General features: G+C 46.7%; 2 protein-coding genes across 3 annotated transcripts; one reads left to right on the plus strand and one right to left on the minus strand.

The window, feature by feature from the left end:
- Nucleotides 1-4,299: 4,299 nt before the first annotated feature.
- On the plus strand, nucleotides 4,300-11,638 carry ccndbp1 (cyclin D1 binding protein 1). 2 transcript variants are annotated; one of them, XM_088937194.1, is made up of 11 exons: nucleotides 4,300-4,484; nucleotides 6,122-6,181; nucleotides 6,357-6,436; nucleotides 6,765-6,846; nucleotides 6,930-7,026; nucleotides 7,136-7,209; nucleotides 7,870-7,946; nucleotides 8,143-8,396; nucleotides 9,070-9,130; nucleotides 9,385-9,431; nucleotides 10,512-11,638. In XM_088937194.1, the coding sequence occupies exons 1-11, from the start codon at nucleotides 4,397-4,399 to the stop codon at nucleotides 10,618-10,620; spliced, it is 1,029 nt and encodes a 342-aa protein (XP_088793320.1). In that variant the 5' UTR covers nucleotides 4,300-4,396; the 3' UTR covers nucleotides 10,621-11,638. The 2 variants fall into 2 exon arrangements, with proteins under 2 accessions (XP_088793320.1, XP_088793321.1); XM_088937195.1 differs by lacking the exon at nucleotides 9,070-9,130 and having other exon boundaries at nucleotides 10,512-10,649.
- On the minus strand, nucleotides 11,633-22,120 carry LOC148817809 (protein-glutamine gamma-glutamyltransferase 5-like). The gene is made up of 13 exons (XM_088937193.1): nucleotides 21,929-22,120; nucleotides 20,049-20,219; nucleotides 19,363-19,602; nucleotides 18,925-19,043; nucleotides 18,574-18,702; nucleotides 17,097-17,274; nucleotides 16,746-16,869; nucleotides 16,356-16,459; nucleotides 16,028-16,270; nucleotides 15,479-15,769; nucleotides 14,529-14,689; nucleotides 13,365-13,498; nucleotides 11,633-12,343 (listed from the first exon to the last, which is right to left on the minus strand). The coding sequence occupies exons 1-13, from the start codon at nucleotides 21,951-21,953 to the stop codon at nucleotides 12,196-12,198; spliced, it is 2,067 nt and encodes a 688-aa protein (XP_088793319.1). The 5' UTR covers nucleotides 21,954-22,120; the 3' UTR covers nucleotides 11,633-12,195.
- Between the last annotated feature and the right edge of the window lie 1,269 nt (nucleotides 22,121-23,389).

Here is a 23,389-nt window from a genome sequence, read left to right on the forward strand (position 1 = left end):
CTCCGGAAACGATTCTAGACACTTGATCTGCACGTCATGTGTTAAAATAATGTAGGAAATGTTTTAGAAATATTGTAAGTAAGATGGGTTCCGGTGTCTGACCCAGGGGATACTGAATCGTACAGGAGCCCGGCTCCCCTGCGACCCGGTATCGGAGAGAGTGGTCAGAAATGGAATGGATGAATGGGTGAATGGATGAACGGATTATGATCCCGCAGGCGCTGTGTTTCTGGGGCGTGTGGGTGGGGAGCCGACAGCAGTAAGAGCTGATGCGTTTTTCACGGTGTTTTCTCGCACGAAGAAAAGGACGAGGGGAGTTACACAATCCTGAGAGAGGCTGGAATCGTTTTCTGAAAACCTGCCCGACAGACAATTCGGCACGATGTAACCAGCAGTCTTAAAACAAGACGTCCAGAAGGTCAGAGGAATATGACTGAAGACCTGGTCTTCACGCGGGATCTCGAAGACTTCGGCACAGCTGTGGATATAAGGTCTGGACCCACACAGAGACTGTGCAGAAGGTGGGAAGAAAGGTTTTTCAACTTAGACAAGAGACAAAAACATTAAAGGGAAATACGAACGAAAGTTTCCATAATGCTTTATTCAATAAATAAGGTGCATAACTATCTGTTGTCGCTTCTCCTTTGGTATTTGTAGACTGCAGAGCCCGACGCTGAAGGGCTTGTCAAGATGGCCGCTGGTGTACTGTTCATTCTGATGGGACTCCCTGTACTATCGAGACAATCAGATTCATTGTTTGTAAGGGTACAGGGGTGAAGTTATGCAACACGTTATAAATCTGTGTGATTCTGGTGACTATACTGACTATACTAACCATCTATGTGGTATAAGACAATCATTAAACCGTGTTGCGGAAGACATTGAAATAAGACTCCAGAGTGTTTAGTAGAGAACCAATTACTGGACATCTTGCTGTAGACACATTGCCACCAAAATATAACTACAGGGCTTTCAGGAATTACACACTATAGATATAAAAGAGCAATTACAGAAAGCCTTGGATAGTTTTCAGGACTGGGCAGACACCTGGCAAATTAAAAATTGAATGCAGACATACATAACATAACATATTCACTATTCAGTATGGAAGAAGGCAGTTTATTTGGTCAATAAGGATTCCATGATAACTGTTCGTTAGCGCAGGGGTGTTACCCTGCTGTCCCATTAAATTTCACTTCGGCCTCCCAGAAGGTCCTCCTTCACTCAGCTGGTGCAGCAGTTTCTCACATCTCACCCTGATCCGCTGTGCAGTGGGGCCGCTGGTGCAGAATGGCCACTGTGTGTCTCCCAGGCGGGGCCACTGGTGCAGAATGGCCGCTGTCTGATTCCCAGGCGGGGCCACTGGTGCAGAATGGCCGCTGTCTGATTCCCAAGTGGGGCCGCTGGTGCAGAATGGCCGCTGTGCATGCCTTTGCTTACTGTAACAGGAGTGAGCGCACGACTGATCAACAAGTTAGCTCAGTCTGAATTAATAAAATAGCCACATCGCTCACCCACTTTTATTCTTTAACTTTTTAAGGGTCAACAATAAAACTAGACAACATTGGATGTATAAGCCTAAGGATGCCAAAGAAAGGGTTAATGATACGTAGGCATCTTGAGCAAAGTCCTTGTGGACCCCAGTGGGTTCAGACGAGACGTTCTCTCACAAATACACTTGTTGTCGTGCGCTGCAGAGAGAGTGCGTGGAACTGAAAGAGAGGAGGAAAACATGTTTTCCTGTTTCTTCCCAACCTCAAGGATGTTGACACATCCCCTTAATTAATAACAGCTGGCATGCTGCCAGCGCAGTGAAGCAAGGACAGCTCTGACGTTTGTGACTTATTGATGCATTTCTATCCTCTGTGTTTACAGATGCAAAAACATATGAATTCACATCTACCGATCTCTCCATTGAAGTCAAAGGCTAAAGTCTGATGTTCCCTGTTCCAGTAATAAAAATGCAAAGAACATGTATGTATTTTTACAAAACCAATCCAACGGCTGTCCCAGTACAAGAAAGTATCAAATCTGAAGTGGATTACTTTCACGTTTATTACTGTGCAAATAAATTAAATTATTTTGTGGTCCAACATAATAATCCAGGTTCAATATTTGACTGCTAAGTCTTTGATGAACAGGAGGTCTACAACCAGAAATCTAGATGCTGTAATGTTCTTAGTGCTTGGAAATTGTAATGGAATGCATACTATGGATGATATACAAATGGATAAAATTTTTTATGAACGGTTTTAATTTGGTTTTAGCATTTATAGATCACAATTAAATTGCATGGTTCTAAAGACCTAGAACAATTCACCCTTATCTTTTAAGAATCCGTAAAATAAATTAGAGATCTTTTGCAACGTGATATTTCCTGGTCATCAGAAATAATCCGTTTGATAACCTGCAAAACGTCCTGTATCTGGGCTCTCTGGGGGAGTATCAGCTGTGTTTCTTTGCCCTGCTCACTTCTACCTTCAGTAAAGCAGGAGGTGTGTGACTGCAGGCTGTGCTGTGTGGGAACGCAGCCCAGCCCGGGCTCCCAGTCCACAGGAGAGTCCACAGGAGAGTCATTTTTAATATTAAAAATTAACCTCCCTTGTTAATTCGTAGCGTGCTACTGCCAAGTGCCAAAACAGCCCTGTTGTGCTGGTGAGACTGACGCGGTGGTGTTTGTGCAGCTGCTCCACACGTACCAGCACGTGGCCAGCAGCTGGCCTGGGGGGCAGGGGGTGACAGGCCCTTTAGCTGAGGGGCAAAGTGTGCCCATGCCAGGGACCAGGGTGTACCGCAGAGTGAAAACGTGATAAAGCCCGGTGAAATCACAGCCTCCTGGGTTAATGTACTTAACCACAGCTAATCAGACACCAAGCAATATCCTGTTGCCTTCAGATAAACCACATATAATAAAATACTTCGCTACACACAACATACAGCATTTCAGGTCCTGTTTTAACTTGCTTTGTTTTTTTCAAGAACTTCAGACACAGAGGTTTAGGTATTGATGAACAGCACCGTGCTTTAAAGAAACAAACAAAAGATCGGTAAGACTTTAATTTCTCTGTTATAAAGTTTTATCCTGTAGGTTGTACTTTGCAATTGTGTGCTGGCCTGCCTTTTCCCGGCCTATCATTAATGAGAAATTGGCCTAAATGGTTTTTCTGGGTTGGAATAAATACATTTTGACTCACTCAGTGAAAGATTTCATACAATATATTCATTGTGCACCACGTACAGTTCCTATTATATCTTCTGTCAAAATAAACTTTATTTCACGATAAACATCCCACAATAAGTACACACTCTTGCAAAGTCTTGCAATTTCTACAATATTACATCTGTTCTAAAAGAAGGTGCCTGTCCTTTATCAATCAATCAGTGCAAGTGGAGGATGGGGCTGGATTTGCACAGTGAAAGAGACCCCCCAAGCCCTATCACTTGCTGCTGTCCCTGCCTTTTCCCTGTCCTGTCTCTGAAACTGCGGTCATCCAACTACACCCTGTCCATTTTGTATCAAGTGTTCATATACCGTGTCGATTGTGTATCAAATGCTGTGGAGCTTTCCATTGATGAGCCTCGAAAAGACAGATAGGGTACCCCTGTCAATCGTGTTTCATACGTCCTAGGGCAGTTTTCATACTTTGCTGAGATAATGAATGTGAGATGCTGGCAGTGTTCTTGGGTCATCGCCAAACAAACTGAAAAAATCCAGACTTTTAAAACAGTATTACACACACACTACAGGGATTGTGGCAAACGCAATCTGAGAATAAAGGACAGTTTAACTGCATTTAGGACTTATATACAGTATACAGATACATAGATAGATATATACAGTGATAATTCCATCGTAAACGTGATGTAATTTGCGTTTAGAGTGTTTAAGAATCGATAGAAAATACAGTATCGTAATCCTCAATTAAAATTATTATTCCTTAATTCCCTAAATTAAAGTTAATTTTGAACAACTTCAATCTTTGGTTTGTTTACATTACTTGTTATTTATCATATCAAATAAACGTCCCTAATGTTTTCAGTAACTTTGTAATGAAACATGCGGATTTGCACTGAAACTTAAATACTTTTTAAATCATATCCGAGAGCGCCACCTAGTGATTTTTTTCTGTCTTGGTACACTAATTTAGATTCGGCTACGGCCGCTGAACGGTTTTTCAACTTCAAAGAGCTTTATTGGCAACGACCGACAAATTACACAGAGCTTCCTTCACCAAGATGGCGCGGAGACTTGCGTGGTGTCACCCTAATTGTCTTCCGGTAGGAACTGACGTCCCGACTCCTTCAATAATCGAATCTAGGGGGTAAACAGTGGGCTGGGCTGCTTTAGTTCCTCGGGAGTGCAATGTGCTGTGAGCTGGCTTGAAGAAGCGGTGATATGAACGCAGACAATTCGAGTCCGGACGTCTTGGTGCCTTTGAAAAATCTCCTTAACTCGGTGCAGTGCATCCGGGAGCGAGTGAAAGGTAGAGGAACCTTGTTTATGTGTTTCTCATGCTGTGATATCGCCCAGAAGTGGTGTTGGTATGGAGATGTGTTGAGTACAGCAGGCCCGCTTGGTAATGGCACGTTTGAACCTGAAGAAAGGCTCAAGTCGATTCATTTGCGAGCAGTTCATGAACGAAGAACTGCATCTTTGTCACGATCATTTAGAGGAAGGTCTTTTAGGTTAATGCCACGTCTCTTTTCTCGGTTTTCACTCGCACATGACGGAGTGTGTTTAGTCGGCAGAGGGCGGTCTGTTCATCACTGCATTGCGAAGGGAGATCTGGACACGGAACAAGTTCATGTAACTCAGATAATTGAGGCTCGCCTCGCCACCCTCAAATCGAGCAGCGTGTTTATCTGTAGCAAGTGTAAAAAAACAAGTCTCTTTTGCAGTAGATCCGCCTTTTGAGGGGGAGACGCCCGATGTTTTGTACACGTTTTAGTGAAACTTAGCTAATAGCTGTATCGTTACAGTTTACGATATTTAAACGACTAAGCCTTATAAAATTAGTCTAATACTTTAAATGGCATCCACAAAATTCATTACGCGTGAATTTCCATTAGGTTAATTTTTTTCTCTTACTTTCTTTTGTGCTTTTTATTTTATCCCGATTTAGCGGACTTGAAAAAGCGTGTCACCTTTTAATACAGTGTAAAGGAACAGCCTACGCGATAGTCATTTGTCTGTGAAATAAGAAGTGGTCAGTTTATAATAATAGAAAGAAAAAAATGATCGAGTGTTATCGTATTTTCTCCGATTTGCAGGCTGTGCATGATGAACGATCCAGGGCAAATTTGTAGAGCGAGATTAGGTTTACTTAAGTAGTATCCTTGGGGGTCCTGGAAACTTCTCGAGAGCTAAAATTGAGGCACCCCAGTTGCCTGGCCAGTTCCCACTCTGCACTGTACTGTGTGGTGTCCCTGAAGTCCCCCTTAATTCAGCTGCTGAAGCAGTTCCTCTCCTCCCTCTGACCTGTTGTGTGTCTCCCACACTATTCCGTCAGCTTGTGAAGCACTCTGCGATCCTTTGGAATGGAAAACGCTATATAAACCCTATGTTATATTATTGTCATGTGATTTCCAGAAAAGCCCTTCCTACAAATTGTCACACAAACTGTTTTCAAGCATGAAGTGGGGGTAATGATGACAGGGTTTCCCCCTGACCACACTGTGCACCCTGTCAGTTGTGGACCCTTGACCTGAAACCAGCCTAAACTGTCAGTGTGAGTTGGGGGTGTAACCTGTTGGGCAGCTGGCCAAGACGGTCCCCAGCTGCTCTAAAGACAAACTGGTTTGTGCTGAATTTCCTGCTGGCATGACAGCCATCATGTGGCACAGCACTCGGAGCATTCTGAATTCATGCAGAGAGAGGGGAAGGTGTCACGTGTGGCCGTTTATGATGCCTGTGGGAAGAGTGCCTTCGGATCGTTTCACTAACGAGCCAGTTAGGGGAGGGCTGAGAAAGCAGGATTATTTAACACTCAAGTGGTTTCATGTAACCTGGACCTCAAGGCTTGTCAGTTTGCATGCAGTGGGACTTTCTGCTGTGCTTAGTGGGGTTAATTAGTCACTGCAGCCATTCGGCTAATTGACCCATCTCTTTGTCTGTTTCTAGATGGCGAGTCTAAGGAGTCGAATGAAGAGTTTAACCTTCAGCATTTCTGGGACACTTTAGGCTGAGTATTTTTTATGTTTCTCCTTTCCCTGTCCTGATTCCACAGAATGGCTGTAGCAGAAGGGGGGCCATTTTCGATTTTTAAACGCCAGCTTCCTGGCGGATCTCTTTATCCCTGGGGCCGGTCGGTGTCTGTGACGCGGAGAGGGTTTGAATTTTCGGTTTGCGTTCGCAGGTCGGGCTTTCAAGGCGGTGTCTCAGGAAGCCACGAAGCTGAGCCTTGCCTTCTCCAAGCCCCCCCTGCCCGGCGCCCAGGTAGGCCACAGCCTGTTTCTCTTCGTTTCCAGCTCGGCCCCCGCGTGGCCTGCAGCTTGTCCTCCTTTATCTCCGTGGCATCTGAAGGGTGTCTAGTGCAATTTCTGCACATAAAGAGCATAAAACAATTCGTAATCTGTCTAAAATATCGTGGATCTAGATTTTTACTCTCCTCACTGATGAAGTTGGAGAAAAGCCAACTGTTAATTGAACACAAACGTGCAGATTTGATTCCAGTTACTAGATGTCATGTTGGCGTTTGTGATGCATGTTGTAATATTTTCCTTCCTGCTTATTCTCTTCCTTTGCTTTCCGTCTGTCTTCCAAGGATTGCCAGATGCTGGCAGACTGCGTTCAGAAGAGCGCCCTGTCTCTGGCCACGGTCTACTACTGGCTTCCCAAGAGCCAAGGTACAGCCCTGTCGCCCTCAGTGTGGGCTGCGTGTGCGTCGCGCCTGTGCGGCTCTCGGTGTGACCCGGCGCTCTCTCCCCAGGGGTCACTCTGCGCCGGACCGTCCGCAATGCCGCCGCGGAGGCGCTGGAGGGCGTGGCACAGCTGGTCGAGATCATCCTGAGCTCCCCCCTGCAGAGGTCACCCCTCGCGCCGACGTTTCGGAATGTAGTTGTTTTTTTTAATGGAAGTGGTTACGCGGACCTGACTCCCTGTCCCTCCCTGTTTCCCCCCCCCGCCTCTCCACAGCCTGTCACAGGAGCAGCTGACCTCCACGGGCGGGGTGTGGTCATCGTGTGACCAGGTCGCACACCTGCCCAGAGGTGAGTCACCCCACCTTGTCCCTCCTCCGCACCCCGCAGCTGGGCCAGCTCGGCAGTTAGCAGTTAATTGATGCAGGGGGCTCATCCAGCTGTGTCTTGGAAGAAGCCAGGGTAACAGCGTGTCTGGGGAGCTCGTTCCCAACCCCCCACAACCCCTCTACCCCCTGTTCTCACTTGAAACGTCCAGCTAGTTTCCAGTGACCTCTGGCTCGTGTTAACGCTGCTGATGCTAAAGACGTTCATTGGCTTGACTTGGGACGCATGGATCAGGAACCCTCTCAGTCTTCTCTGTCCAAGACTTAAAAAGAGAAGCAGGTCAGGAGATGGTCAGGAGCCAGAAATGGGGACCAGTGTGTCAGGGAGTGCGTGCAGACGTTCAGTTCATTATTTGAAAAATATTTATTTTACCGATGGACTTTGACTAAAGACTTTGATTTCAGCACCTGAACGGTTGCTGTGTTGCAGGTATGCGAAGCGTCAGTGCTGCCTGTGAATCGGTTTGGGCCTGTGCTGTGGTGCTACAGTCTGCTGCATTCACATCCACACTGGGTGGGGAGGGGAGGGGTGACTGTGTAAGAGGTGTTTTTTCTTTTTCTGCAGATGTTCCCAGCGTTTTGGGCACACAAGTGAGTTTTGTTCCATTTTCAATTTTCCGTGCAGACAACCAGGCAGCTGTCCTGTTGGTGATGTCCTCCTCCACTGGCGTGGTCAAGGATGCCATAGAGGAAATGGAACAGGTGCTTGTCGAGATGGAGGGTTCGCACCGTTAGCTGACAGTGGCGCTGAGAGATTCTAACCCACATATTTTCCTGACACTCATGCTGTCACTGGGAAAGGGAGACGGCTAAACTAGTATTGTCAGTAGCTGTCTAGTATCCCCCTTGTCTTTCTCTCCGTTAACCTGAGAGATCTTCTCCCTTCTCCCTGCTCCAGGCCCAGGCGGACAATCTGGATCCATTCAGTGATGTTCTGGACGACGAAGAGCTGGACTCCCGGGGAAACCAGGACACATACTGGTCAGAAGAGGACAGGCAGCTGCTGGCCCCCTGCCAGGGCCTGATGAAGGCCTCCAAGGCGTGCCTGAAGAAGCTGTCTGCGGCAGTGAAGGCTCATGGGAAGGTGGACACGCCCGAGAACATCGCTCAGCTGGACGACCTTGCTGACGTGACCAAAGAGATCAGCCCCAGGTGAGCAAATTGAGCTCCCCGTCTGCTTTTGGCTAAATCGGTACGTTGATTCACTTCAGCTTTTTTTAGATTCCCGGATGTTTTACTACATCTGTGCAAGCCCGATGTGGAACCATCGATTCTCGTGACCCCATCTCACTGTTGCGGCCAGGCGAGGGAGCGTTGAACACCACATACATGAGTCCTCTGAACCACGTGTTGTCAGGCCATCCTCTTTTTTTCCACAACGTTGAGGGTCGTGACCCCGACAGCACAGAAAGGCCCTCGGGAGGGAAGCGATGCGCTTTCGCTGATAACGCTGCAATAACACTGCAATACCACAGCAAGGTGCGGTTGTGCAGCGGCGCCAGGGACAGCAAACGCTTTCCTCCCCGAAGCTGACAGAGCCCCAGGGGCGACGGCGGGGCCGCAGGCCGTGAGGCTGACCCTTCGCCAGGCCAGAGCCGTTCCCTTCAAGCAGTGTGTCCACGATCTGGTCCTCGGAGACCTGGCGCCTCCCGCCTTTCGCGCTGGCCGAGCGGCGGTCTGAGTCGCGTCAAGTTAGAGTTCGCGACGTTATTTCCAGCTCGTGGGAAGTTGGGGGTTGTCTCGTCCCGCGAGGACAGGGGAAGCTCGGGCTGTGGCGCGGCTGGAAGGCTAGCGATGGCAGTGATCCCGGGTCTCTGTCTTGCAGTGTGGACGACCTGGCCCTCAGCCTGTACCCCCCCATGAGCTACAGCGGCGTGCGTCAGAACGTAAGGCTCCTCTCCTGCCGGTCTCTCCATGACTGCGAGTCCACAGCTCGTGTGCTGCCTTAGCTGTAATACTGGTAACTGGTTCCCTTCCCGTTTGATGCAGAAAGAAAGTTTTCCAAAAATAAATCCGTGCGTAATGTTTTGCCATCTTTGATATTTTTATGTCCCCTTGTCGGAAAATCGCTTGGCTGTGTGTCCTTGTTTGGTCACACCGAGGAATTGGTAGATTTCTGTGCTGTGTTTTGTCATTCCAGGCGACGAGCCTGGCCTCAGTCTTAAAGAAAGTCCTGGATATTGTGAGGTAGGTGTCTGGATATCAGCCTTCACCTGTCCCTCCCCTGCAGGTGATTAGTCTCTGTATACCTGTCCGTAGGTGGAGATGAGTCTAAAGTGCCAGCCATTTGCTCTGGGGCACTGACATCACTGGGCTCCCTAATCATGCATTTGGCACTTTAGGAATTTGCAGTTGGAATGAGAACTTGTGTTATTCAGATGGTGAACAAGGTAATACCTTGGTATTGGTACACTTTGATATACCTTGAAAAAGGTAGTACCTTGGATCTAGAATGACAACACGTTCCAGTGTCCTAGAAGAAAAGAGCAAGTAAAATCCAAGTATTGTGTTATAGGTGTGATCAAGGAGGAAACTGTCACACTTGTAACACTTTGCGTGTCAAAAAGTGGTGTGTCGGGGAGTCATGCTTTTTTAAAATAAAGGAGCACTGTAAAAGAAAAAATGCTGATGGCAAGACAAGAGTTTTGTCCGATCTCCAGCGGCGAAAAATACCATGTCTTTACAGAACAGTGGTGATAAGAAAGTGTTGTTGTCTCAAAATCTAAATTTAATTTGCAGCACATGTTTTGAGACTGTTTCCTTTATGGTTCGAGACCATTTCAAAGATGATGTAGACTGTTAATTTCAATTTATATCCCTGACGTTGTGCAACATTTAGCCATGTCGGGTTGTTTTATTGCTAAATGCTGACTGTAGATCAGTACTGCTCTGCCATCGATATTAAACATGTCCAATTTAGCAAATTAATAAGTCTTTAGCAAATAGGATCAGTGAAATCTGCTTGTCAGTGAGTCTTTGCTCTGGAACCAGCGAGCTCATTTCCCATCTTCGTTAGTGGGCTGGGAACCCTCTTCACCTGTGCACTGCTGATGCACCCCTGCAGCTGAAGAGGGGTCCCAGTAAGGCGAGTTGGAGTTTTCCTGCAGGTGTGAAATGAGCTCAGCCGGGAGAGTAAATCAGGAGAATGTGCTCTTAGCAAGGCCGATCTCAGTGACTCCCCGAACGGTGCACCTCATCGCGATGGCTGTTTTGTGTTGCTGCTGCCGGTGGACTCATCTCCTGGTTCTATTTGCCCTCGCCGGTCAGGGCCAGCCACGTGTGCGGCGAGGAGCAGCTGGGCTGGGTCCAGTTCCTGAGCGGAGCCGTCGATCACAACATGCAGAAGGTCAGGGACCTGACGCAGGACTCGGCCTAGAGCAGAGAGGGCCGTGCCGCTCACCACTCGGAGCTGCCAGAGCAAGGCCTTTATCCAAGCGTGTGGAGAGACAATACTGCCATCCCTTCTGGACGTTTAAAGCTGTTGAATTTGCTGCAGTTTTACCTTATTATGGCTGTAATAGTTGTAACATGAGTTCACTCAGCTTAGGGAATACTATGCTACATCGTCATAAATGTTCCCTATCGTGCAGCACGGATCACCCCTGGACATTTGTAGTGAAGCACAGTGAAGGCAAAACCATAGAACACTGAAGCCACTGCAAGGTGAAACCAAAGCACGCGTGTGGTGTGTAAAAATCATGATGCTAAACTTTCGAAAGGGATCTTATACCAGGCGCTTTGCATGCTGTGATGATGATTGTGTTGCCCTGTCAAAGTGTGAAACAGAACAGAATGATGAATGCAGAGCCCAGCAAAGCTCGTCCAGGAGATACTTTGGCCCTCGGGGCATAAAACCTGGAGGACGCCCTGCAGCCAGGAAGGCATGACTCGGACTGTGTTAGTGTGTTTGTGTGTCCATCCTTCACTTACCTGTCCTGACTGCTCACTCACCTTCACACATCTGTCATGTGCCAAGTTATTACAGCAGTAAGGGCAGCAGAGGCATGGAAAAGGAAAAGTTCATATACTGTGAAGGCTTTTGCTGCATAGCAGTGAGGATGGCGTTTCTGGGTAGTGCTTTGGACTTGGTTTGCTTTCCCATGTCTAAGCTGCTGCAGCATTTAGTGACTCGGCCCTGCTGCTGGGTGCAGAATACAGTGACTTCGCACTGTTGTGGTGTGCAGATTACAGTGACTCAGCCCTGCTGCGGTGTGCAGATGTCTTTCTGAAAACACTTGGTTCAAGTGCTATCAGCACTTCCATATTGAAATGATTGCAGCTAGGCTTGGCCAGTTTCATGCTTCACAAAAATTGTTTCCTCCAGTGTGTTTCATTTTTAAACTTGCAACACAGCTGTTCCATATTAAGACGCAGAAATAAATTCATAAAATGCAGAGGTTTGATTTAATAATGATCACTTTTTCTTAAAAAGGGCATCAAATGTTGCCCAAGGTACAACTGTCATCTATACACAACTAAAGGTGCTTTCTGCTGAAAATTCAATACATAAAAATGAATTAAATGGGCTTTTGCCAAAAGTTAATTTAAGGAAAATTTTAAAGATGTTTTTTGTTAGATTGACTTAAAGAGCAATAGTGCAGTGTGGTGTGTTTTAGTAAGACCTGTTGCACACAGATCCCTATACCCTGTGATGTACCTTCTGATTTCAATCTTTCAATCTCACTCTCTGTCTGGTTCCAGTCCTGTCTGGCTTGGGAAGGGATGGGATCACTGGCTCCTACATAGTAGATCGCAGTGTTTCAGTTTACGGGGGTCAGATCTCCCACAGCCTGTTCGTGCACTTCATCCGTAATTAAAAGTGAAAGTCATAAGTTAAATGTGCTTGAGCCATAGTCGGTTACATAAAAGAGACATTTTCAACATAGTTTCAGAAGACTGCAGAATTTCATCGTTCCCCGTGTGAACTGGACAGCTTGACCGCTTGACCCACTCAGTGCTGGACATGGACAGTGCAGCAGGCCCTAATGTCCTGGAAGAGGCTGCAGTTGAATTCAGCCATCAGCACCCTCTGGCCAGTTTCAAAGGGCTCGAAGGGGATCTGGGCCATGAGCCTCCAATTCGGCTTGAGAGCAGGTAACCTGAAAATGCACATGCACAGGTCAGCACCCCACCCAGACGAACGCCAGGCAGACGTGCCCGGTTCTCCTGAGGAGTGAACGGTGGAATTTAAAGCAGTCTTATAAATGACTAGTCCAGCCCCTGGCTAAATTGTTGACACTGGCATTCAACATACTTTCCCTTTGCGGTAATTAACTTAAATTAACACTGCTCCAGGCCGTAGGTGTGTAACAAACTGCTAATGAGGGAGACGACGACGAGGTTTTCCAGAGAGTAAAAATAGACAATAATGGCAGGGTGATACTGTGAAGTTGGCTCGGTTCTCACAGCAAGGTGGAAGATGGCTGTTCTGTTTAGGCCCAGAGGTGTTTAGTCTCATCAGTAATGATGACAGATGATTGGTGATCTAATTAGCAATTTGGAATAAATCACACACTTTCTGACTCCCATAAGATGCACATTGCAAATTCAAAAGTATTAGTATCGCCATACACAATCTTAGGGCGGTGCTGTGGCTCTGTGGCTCAGGATCTACTCCTGTGGCTGGAAGGTTGCCAGTTTGTATCCCACAGCTGGTAGAAGACTACTCCGTTGGGCCCCTGAGCAAGGCCCTTAACCCCAACTGCTCCAGGGGTGCTGAACAATGGCTGACCCAGTGCTCTGACCTCAAGCTTCTCTCCCTGTCTGTGTGTCTAATGGAGAGCAAGCTGGGGTATGTGAAAAGACAAATTCCTAATGCAAAAAAATTGTATATGGCCACTAAAATAGCTTATTTTTCACTCAGTAAACTTCTTGACTTAATTTTAAATCTCAAGCCTTCAGGTTTGTAGATGTGCTTTAGTGGAGGCAGACTTCCTGACAGTGTCCTACAGACTTGATGGCAAGGAGTGTGCGTCCACGATGGAGTGTGGACTCGGTGTCCTTCAGTCCCATCTTCAGAGAATTCCTGGATGTAGAATCTGAAAATCATGGGACATGCTTCCCGGATTCCCAGCGTGCCCGTTGCCCAGCAGTTACAGGAAGGTAGATGGTTGCTCTTACCCTGTTTCTTGAGGGCATTTTAGAAGCCCGGCCCCTGTCAAGGTAACGGCACAGTCTTCGAGAGTTTCTGCAGTCATGTTCTCAACAACCAGCTCGGCAACCATTTCACCAAACGGAACAGGAGTACCTGTTGTCTGGAAGTACAAACAAAAGAACAGAAATAATCCACTTTTTACTCTACTAGACACTGAACAGTTTACACAGGGGTGTAACAATCCTGCAGTGGCTGAGGAAACGTCCGGTTTAAAACGGGAAAAGTATAAACTTGCACCCAAACTCTTCCCAATCAGCTGATCATCATCAGCTTCTTCATCAACAGATGAAGACTTCGAATCTAGAGGGTCTTGCTGTTGGCTCAGTGGAATGTCACTACTATGTTTGAAAAAAGCGGGACTTTTTCTGAAGTCTGAGATTTAACCTTTGCTTTTTTTTCTGTGGGCTGACTGAACAGTGCCTTAGATTTTTAGAAAAATGCCTTTACCGTTAGTTTATTTTTTAAAATTACTTTAAATTCCCCTGAATCTGATGTCTCAAACTCTGTTTCTGGGGTGGCCTTCTGCTTTCCGGTTTTTGTTCCAACCAGAATAGTCAAACGATTGATTTTTTTTTTACATGAGGCATATATAGAATTTTTCTTAAGGTCTTTTTCAGTTCATTACCAGCCGTTCTCTATCACAGTTACCTATAAATCACCTTGGAGCCATCACAGAAGTATAGCAATTATTAATTACACAGTTAAAAAATATCAGACCCACTCATTAACTGCAAATGTAGTGGAACACAGGGAGGTTGAGGCCTCTGCCCTAAACTGGTTGAGAAGGGTATTTTCAGGGATGTAGGCTGATGAGGATGTGTGTGTTTGTGAACGGTGTATCAGGTTTGCCTTCATTGTTTTCACGTGCCTCTCCTCTGAGCAGGTAATTGATTCGCAAGCCTGGAGCAGGAGTATCTCTGTGGCCCTGGGCCTCAGTTCTAAGCACCAGAGGAACTTGGGTGGGCTGAAAAATAATCTGCTCAACTCATCAATGTGTGTTGCAGTACCGAATCACTTTTAGCTATTAGGTGTCAGGACAGAGTTGGCCAGTAACATCGATCCCTTTCCGAAAGACGTTGAGTAGCCTGTCTTACGAGATGAAAAGACAGCCAGGCAGGGCATTGACATACTTTCAGGCTGAGAGTGGGTCTGGACAGGAACATGCTCTTGGAAGTGAAGAACCCTCTGTTGTTCCAGGGCAGGTGGGCCAGGGCCTCCACCCTCATGATTTTGTTCTCCAGCACATGACCTTTGTACTTGGAGTAGGGAATCAGGATTGGAATCATTATCTCTGCAAGAACAAAGGCAGATCTCAAGTCAACATCTCCCTTCCAGGCGTTTTGGGGTGTGTTCCTCTAGATCATGATCACATTGGCATAACTTGATTAAGTGGGGCAAACATTTTACCTCCAGATTAGGCAGCTATTAATGTGTCAGCTGTCTATTATTTCCTTGACAGTCTCACACGGACTTTGGGTGAAATGATTCCTTATTATCCTTATTTGGAATAATGGATAAGGGCGGAGTGGTGGCACGGTGGCTCAGGATCTGCACCTGTGGCTGGAAGGTTGCCGGCTCAAATCCTGAGACCAGCAGAGGATTCCTACTCTGTTGGGCCCCTGAGCAAGGCCCTTAACCCCAACTGCTCCAGGGGTGCTGTATAAATGGCTGACCCTGCGCTCTGACCCCAAGCTTCTCTCCCTGTCTGTGTGTCTCATGGAGAGCAAGCTGGGGTATGTGAAAAGACAAATTCCTAATGCAAGAAATTGCATATGGCTAATAGAGTGATCTCTCTTATAAACCTGTTTGCTCCTAATTTGTGACTAATTTCTAAGGCACTAGGTGATCTACTGTCTCCACTGGACCCTTGTCTGGGGTCTCCAATTTATAGCTCTTTTCAAACTTATGGTGGTGCTGGCAAGTTTCCAACACTGCAGCCTGTTTCTCTCTGGATCGGAAGAAAGTCTCATGTAATTCTGCATTAACTGTGGGTGTGCTGATAACCCAACAGTGTTAACAGTTCAGCGTCGAGACTGAATAGGACCTGTCTGAGTTCCCTAGACAGAAGCCATGTGATCACCTTTCTGTGGCTGCACCTCCACTTCCCTGTTCTCGCTCCAGAAGTCCTCCGCACAAACTCCATTGTAGCACATGGAGTCAGCGTTGATGTTGACCGTCATCTTCCGGGTGACCGTGCTGTTGCTGTGCACGATCAGCCTGAGGCTGATGTCCTGCCCCGTGACGGGGGCGCTCTGCTCCTCGATCTTGAGAGTGATCTCCGGTTGCTCTGGGGCAGTGGGTGGTCGCACCCCTCCGGTGACATGGCCTTTGCTCACTGCCAGTGTGTAGACCTCTCTCTCCTTGGCACTGCCTGCACAGTACAGAATACAGCCATTGACAAAGAGCACTGGTGAATCAAGAAGACTTGCAAGGTCGACTGTGCAGTTTTCAGTACCAAACTACTGTATACACAAGGTTTTCAAGTCTGGACTTGTGACAGCATGACGCAGAGTGGAAGGAAGTCTTCTGTACTGCTTTGGGATTGGAATAGGACTTGTATGGAATATTTTTAAGGACACTTAGTCAGAATAATGATGAATGTTGGCTACCTACCACAGTGTCTGCATACCTTCTGGGTGTTTGTAGTTGCTGGTGATGTCCGTTCGCATGTCACTGCCCACAGCCTTGGTGCTGATATTCTTGCCCACGCATTGAGCGTCAGAATCCACTATTTTTTTTGAGCCATCGGGGTTCACACACCAGACCACAAGGTCTGCGTTGACCTCGGCGAACACGAAGGGCACGTCGTATTTGTGCTCCGTGTGCCCCTCCAGGATGGCCTTCACTGGGGCCGGACCGCAGCAGAACACTCCTGGGACAAGAAGGAGACATCTGGGTCTTCAGCTGGACAGAACATTTCGTCTACAAGTCGTGCAACTACTGGCCGTTAGCTGTACCTTCACTCCTCTCCTGAGGCGTTGGGTCCAGAACCTGCCAGCCACCGAAGTCTCCCTGGAGATCAGGGCGGCGCATCCATGACTCCACCCAGACGTGAAAGTTCCTGCAGAACCACAGCTGTTAAATTACAAACCCTCTCTCTCTGGAGCTCGCTCTCATGCCTAGAGAGTGGAACTGCGCTTCTCGCTGGAGAACAGCCCCATGACTTTCACGGATACACTGGAGAATAAACAGAGCAGAGGGAGCGAAAGGGCTTCAGACTGCAGACCGCACCTGCTGATCTGGTTGACCCTCTCCTTGCCACAGGCAGACGAAGGCAGAAGAAAGGAAGGGGCATCCTCTCTCTGGACGCGGTGCAGAAATGTCCTTTCAAAGACTGCGACACTCACCAGACAGACTCATTTTGCTTTTTGGCATTGCCGCGGTACATATCAATGGTCAGGTTCCCATCCGAGTCGTGGGCAGAATCGAAGTTGGTGACCACTCGAGTTGGGATTCCCAAGCACCTCATCACTGTGATGGAGAGAGAAGAAGCCACAATGACGAAGACAGGGGTGTGGCAAACAGATCTTGAAGATTTGTTCAAGTTTAAGCAAGATGTTTGTAGTCCAGGATAACCCAGACTAGCAGGAGTCGCACAGCTTATAAATCAGTGTGTTAAGGGTCCATAGTGATTTGCATGTCTTTATGCCTGCGTGAGGTCTGCAGCTCTCAGACGAGCCCTCAGGGCAGCAGGTCACCTGTGCACATGACGGCAGCGAAGACCCAGCACTGGCCGTACTTCACCGACTGCCCTCCGGACTTGTGCCACTTCCTCAGGATCGACACGCTGTCACTCCAGCTCGTGGGCTTGACGCCATCTTTGTAGTCATCGTCCCACTTGCCCACGAGCACGCCATTGTCATCGTTTGAGTTAATCTGGGGGGGTGGTGGGAAGGTGCAAAGGTTTCAGTCTAGTCGTCTGGAGATGTGGTGCTGATTTTCTGCAGCATCGTGATTTAGTGTCTGGAGTGTGGCGAGTTAAATTCAAATATCCATTTGTTGAAACAAGTATAGTGAAACAGTATAATTTCAAAGTTCCTCAGGCTCCATTGAGTTTTCAGTGACGACATGGACTTCCATGCCCAAGCCCTCAAAATGTATTCTATTTTCATTAACAGAGAATACCCCATCCGTTATTGACAGGGCCGTCTCCTGAGCTAGCCCATGGATCATTAACTCAATTAGGAAGTCCCGGCCTCACAATTGCATTCCATTGGTGTTTCCCTACCGCCCTAACACCCTGGACCATAAATAACTTCCCCATCTCACAGGATGATCCCTCCACTGGTACCCTTTTTTCTGAGTTCCCCATCATCTCCTATCACAGACCACCTAATCTGTGTAAACCTTCTTGTTCACAGTTTCCTTGACCGCCCTCAGCAATCATCCACACCAGGCACTTTCACCCTGCAACAGGACTCACTGCATCACCTGTAAATATACATCCAATCCCACACACATTCAAGGGCAGGTCCCTCTGGACAATTCCGGATCACTCAGATGACATATTGTATTTCTCAGCAGCCTTATTTACTGCATCTCTTGCAGTAAATGCCCAGCTATCTACATTGGTGAAACAGGATTGAGACTGGGACACCATTTCAGGGCTGTGGGGATCTAGATCTCTCCAACCCATAGTTTCCCATTTCACCTCTAATGGCCTCCATCTGATCTCTCTGTCTGCAGTCTCACAGAGGGGTTTTGGAACTCCTACCGCAGAAAGACATCTGAAACCAAAATTATCCTGAAACTAGGATCACACCTTCCCCCTTCTCTCAACGACAGACTTGTTTCCTTCTAATCCTCTCTATTCATTTACAGGTTTTGACTTCACACCTCTCTTCACCTCTCTCGACTTCACACCACCTGAGTGCCCACTCTGCTTCTCTCCTGCTCCCGCCTCCCCTCCACTCCCGGCTTTTGTTCTTCCATGCTTTATCAAGTGCCAGTTTTCCTCTCTCCGTCACACCTGAAGTAGGCTCCACAGACGAAACATTGTGTCTCTTCTTTTCAGCATGGAATAAACCTGTACTTGTTCCTGAACAGTATAATACCATCTATACCTTGTTTCAGACACAAGGTGCTGATACACCTCTCCTGCTCTTTGACATTAAAATGCATTTCTGTGTTGCTCAAAAAAGAGAAAGTCAAACACATGACACAGTGGATACGCACCATGGCACTGACGATCCTGCCGACGTAGATGGGGTTGCAGCGCGCAGAGCAGTCCTCCCCAGGGTCTCTCTTGAATTTGGGACTGGCGTTCAGCATCCACAGACAGATCTCCACGACGTCCTCCTCAAACTAAAGAGACGCTCCTCGTTAACCCAGGGCAGAGCAGCAATGAGGCAACAAGAGAAGCAGAACACAGGCCGGTACGGGAGGGGGGGTCTATAGACTCAGCCAGATGCAAACACAGCCCCCACCCCCGCACACTGTTCTCATGGGCACCAGTGAAGCATTTCAACTGCCTTCTGGATCCCGTCCTGGAAATGTACATCTTTGAGCTGCAGTTCAGGTCTTTACCTGTCCGAAGTTCCAGGGAATGCCATGGATATAGTCACGTGTTCCTCTAAACACCCGTCCAGAATCATTCATGACGTACTCCTGTCTCTCATCCTCCTTGGGCAGGAAGACCCAGTCCTCTGCAGCAGGGGAGACAGCAGTGGCTGTGCTAACGTGTTATACCTTCACACACTCCACTGTCTCATTGATGTATGTCTACGATTCTGCATTTTTTAGCATCAGACATGCCCTCAAACGTATCTTTGTACAGCTCTGTTTCTAGTAGAAAAATATTAATAATCTGCTCATTATTAAACAAGGCCTTAACATCACATCTGCTGAGTATTTAACCAAATCAGTCAAGCAAGGTTTACAGGTGATACCACAGGGCAGTTAAGACAGGAGTATGAAAATAGGGGCACTGTAGCTCCACTCTCTCTCACTCTCTCGGAGTCTCACCTGAGCACCAGGGGTTAAACAGCACAATGAGGTTCCCTATGGTGTAGTTCTGGACAGGGGTGGTGCCAGTCTGTAAGGACAGGGAGTATTTTCCAATACTGGCATCAGGAGGGCTGGTGATCTTCAGGGTCACAGTGTTCCGAGATGTCTTCTGGATGGTGGCGCCCCACGACTTACTCTTCACCACGCTGGGCACCCCGAACACTGACCTTGTCCCTGCAGAGTCAGAGGCCTTGGGGCCTGGAACACAGAGACACTGGATTAGAACCGCCCACTGCTGTGGACCTAAGATACTGTTTGCATGGGCCTGGCAGACACTGTGAAACCAGTGGGTGCTAAATCTCTCACACCGAGCTGGGTGATCAATGTTGTTACATGTTTCCACAACAAGGCATTAAAAGCTTTGGAACAGTACCTAATGAATACCTCCTGAAGCCACCTCAAGGTCTTCTAGGTCTACTCTGCTTTAAGTTAAAAATGAGGTATAAGAGCTCAATCTGACTAACCAGTACAGAAGGCAGACTAGATAGTGCACAAGTGGGCAGTTCCTTTCCATGACAAGGAGATTTGCTTTAGAGCATTTACTTAAGCAATTAAGACACTCAATCACTTGTGGGACCAAAGTATTGGGCGAAAGGACTCGGTGTTGTCCAGCTGCTGGGATATCGAGGCAGCAGCGCTCGTACCTGTTTCCACGGTAAGCTGCAGGGTGTCCGCCCCATGCCGAAATTCCCTGTTAAAGGACACGGAGAGGAGGAAGTCCTGCCCTCGTCTCACTATGAGCCTGTCCTTGGAGATCCTGTTGGTGTGGTGAGCGCTGTTGTTCACATCGCAGTGGAAGTCCTTCTGAGTCACAGCTGCAGGGGGAAATGAGAGACTCTAAATCACTCTCTCTTGATTCGGCCCGGCAACAGTCACAGCAGGGCAGAAGGCCACAGCCTTTTTATCATAGTGGTGTCCTGAGTTAAACTTTTTATAACTCAGTGTAAGAGGACCTTTCCACTCAATTTGTGTTTTTGAGGGCTGAATAAAGGTATTTTTAACACACTCCTGATATAGGTGAGGCAGAAATTTAACCTAAGGACATATTAAAATCCTGAGTTCTTTACTTAGTCTACAAAAGACTTTTTAGTAGTCTTAGATGGCACAGAATTCCACAGGCAATTTCCTCATTAGGACAAAATGTTCCAATTTAAGTATAGAAAGAACAGGCCTGGATCAGGGCTTAAATTGAAGCTAAACACCTAGAGATCACCATTAGAGTAATCTCTAGAGTTAGGCTGTTTAGCACCCAGGTTGAGGTGACTCAAGAAGATCTTCAAAATCAGCAGATCCCAGGGAAACACATACAAAACACAGCCGTGAGTTCCAAATACTCTTATTTAGAGTATGGGGAAAGTACAAACAAAACAGAAACCAAACCAAAACATCTTCGAAGCCAGTGACTAATATAATAAGGTAGCTAAGATGCTAACTGGCTTCCAAATCAACAGGGCTCACTCTCAGAATTCCACAACATGGTCTCAAGGCTCTTGAAGACTCTTCCACAACTCACAGATTCCTTTATCCCTTGGTTAGACACATCCCTTCTCCCTTCCCACTGGTGAATTTTCACCATATAGGATCTGTCCTCTGTACTCCAGAAAGCAGATGCAACATAACCCTGTTCTGAACTTGTAATCAATAAACAAGTACTGATTAAAGAGCTATATGTTAAATCGAAATAATAAAGTTGTTGATATTGTTTAAAGAAGATGTGATAATAACATTGACTTCAATTGAACCTCCAAAGACAGTTGGAAATCTGAGTCTTTAGGACCCTTTAGGAAGTTTCTCATGATTAGCAGATTGCAGCCAGTTTCCTAACAACCTGTGATGAGTGATTAAAATCTGTCAGCTCCCACGCCTATGTAGCCCATTCACTGAGGGAAGTAGGCAGCACTGAAAGCAGGCTCATTAGCAATGTTTTCTATTCAGGGTCCTTAAAAAACTTGTTAAACAGGATGGCTTTCAGACTTTAAATGTTTTGTGTATCTTTGTTTTGTTGGTTTCAGGAGACATAGCTCTATGATGACAGTAGGTGGCTGGAAAACTCTCCCAAAGAGTCAGTTAATTATTTATTACCATTTAAAGACCTAGTTTTACCCTTTTATTACTTCAGGAGGGCTTTAAACTGGTTTACAGGAAATCTGCTCCAGCTGTCCTTGCCTGCTGTCATGAAGTCAGTCAGTATTAGAGATGGGATGAATCAGCCCTTTAGAAATGCTGTGACTCCATTTCAAACTGTCTTTTGCAGTCCTTCTGTGCCGTGTGAGCTCTATAACTTTATCCAGAACTCACCTTTCACCTTTTTTTAAAAGAGATGGAGATGCTGACCCCTAGTAGAGGTGAAAGGTCAATAACGCAGCCTGCATTGTCTCCCCGCTCTCCTATCCACCTGCCACTTACAGAACGCGTGTGCCCATTGCACAGATTGCAACATTGTAAGATAACAAGACTGACCAATAGAGAAATGGACTAAACTGTCTTGGAATGGTTTCAATCCGATATTTCATTCATGACTCACCCAGAGCCATGGTGCACAAGTTCATAGTCTTCTTAGTCTTCCTCCAGAGTCGACCTCAACAATCAGCTGCTTCGTTCAGGAGCGAGATGCTCCTCTCAGTGTGTGGGGTTCTATTTATCTCGTGAAGCCCAGCCCCTCTCACATTGCTGGGCAGTCAGCATCCTGGAAAGGAAACTGCAAAGCCACCACACAGGTTTGATTGAATTCCAAGGAACCTGCTCATGAAGAAACTAATTAACAGTTGCTGTAAAGGCTCTACGATTTTGACTCACATTATCCAAGTGTCACACTCAATAAATATCATGATATAATTTTGTTTATTTAGTGGTCTGTGAAAATGTAATGATTTAAACATTGTAATCAAGAGCAATAAAATGCTATTCCACTCCACAAAAATCAAAGTAAATCATAGTTATAAGAATAAGGAACAAGTAATAGGTTTATTCCCTGCTGAAAAGAGAAAGAAAACAACGTTTCAGCTGTGGAGCCTTCTTCGTGTGTGAGAAAGACAGGGCAGACAGCAAAGATTAAATAGCACCAGAGAACAAAAGCTGGGAGAGGGGAGGAGAAGGGAGCAGGGGAGAGGCAGAGAGGCCACTCAGGTGGTGCCAAGTGAAGAGGGGTGAAGAGAGGGGTGAAGTCGAAACCTGCATGTGAATAGATATGATTACACAAAAACAAGTCTGTCATTGAGAGAAGGGGAAAGGTGTGAGGATAATTTCAGGATGTTTTTTGTTTCTGATGTCTTTCTGCTGTGGGAGTTGAGAAACCTTTCTTTGAGAACACAGACGGAGAGATTAGAGTGGTCATGGCCGTCAGAGGTGAAATGAGAAACGATGGGCTTGGAGAAATCTTTAATCCTCACAGCCCTAACATGTTCTCTGAAGCGGTCTCCTAGTCTCCTTCTGGTTTCCCCAACATAGATAGCTGGGCATTTCCTGCAATAGATACAGTAAATGAGGTTGCTGGAGGTACAAGAGGTCACCTGGGCTCCACAGCCGAAACGTTGTGTTCTCTTTCTTCTCTTTTCAGCATGGAATAGACCTATTACTTGTACCTTTGCAGCCTACGCATGCTGACACACCTACCCATCTGAACTACTGTTATAAGAATAAGAAGAGTCATTAAATTATTGTCTTTTATTTATCCTTGTGGGAAAATGAGTCGCCATTTCTAAGGTTTATTGGTTAAACTGGCAAAAATGTATGCGTTCTCCTTGTTCATGCAGACAAATGAACGGGATTATTTGCAGAATACCATATTTTGTCATTCCAGGCGACAAGCCTGGCCTCAGTCTTGAAGAAAGTCCTGGATATTGTGAGGTAGGTGTCTGGATATCAGCCTTCATCTGTCCCTCCCCTGCAGGTGATTAGTCTCTGTAAACGTGTCTGTAGGCGGAGGTGAGTCTTATGATTTTGAGAGTGCCGGTCTCTTGCCTAATCACTTTAGGAATTTGCAGTT

This window comes from Atractosteus spatula, chromosome 19 (assembly GCF_055471065.1).
Source record: "Atractosteus spatula isolate fAtrSpa1 chromosome 19, fAtrSpa1.hap1, whole genome shotgun sequence".
Taxonomy (NCBI): domain Eukaryota; kingdom Metazoa; phylum Chordata; class Actinopteri; order Semionotiformes; family Lepisosteidae; genus Atractosteus; species Atractosteus spatula.

What these genes read in the sequence shown, in the direction of transcription:
- ccndbp1 (XM_088937194.1), top strand. Translation starts at nt 4,397, where the DNA reads ATGAACGCAGACAATTCGAGTCCGGACGTCTTGGTGCCTTTGAAAAAT. An exon ending in CATCCGGGAGCGAGTGAAAG is followed by an intron (nt 4,485 to 6,121) that starts GTAGAGGAACCT and finishes GTCTGTTTCTAG; the next exon opens with ATGGCGAGTCTAAGGAGTCG. An exon ending in GCATTTCTGGGACACTTTAG is followed by an intron (nt 6,182 to 6,356) that starts GCTGAGTATTTT and finishes TTGCGTTCGCAG; the next exon opens with GTCGGGCTTTCAAGGCGGTG.
- LOC148817809 (XM_088937193.1), bottom strand. Translation starts at nt 21,953, where the DNA reads ATGAACTTGTGCACCATGGCTCTGG. An exon ending in GCAGCTTACCGTGGAAACAG is followed by an intron (nt 19,603 to 20,048) that starts GTACGAGCGCTG and finishes TCTGTGTTCCAG; the next exon opens with GCCCCAAGGCCTCTGACTCT. An exon ending in GACCCACTCTCAGCCTGAAA is followed by an intron (nt 13,499 to 14,528) that starts GTATGTCAATGC and finishes TTGTACTTCCAG; the next exon opens with ACAACAGGTACTCCTGTTCC.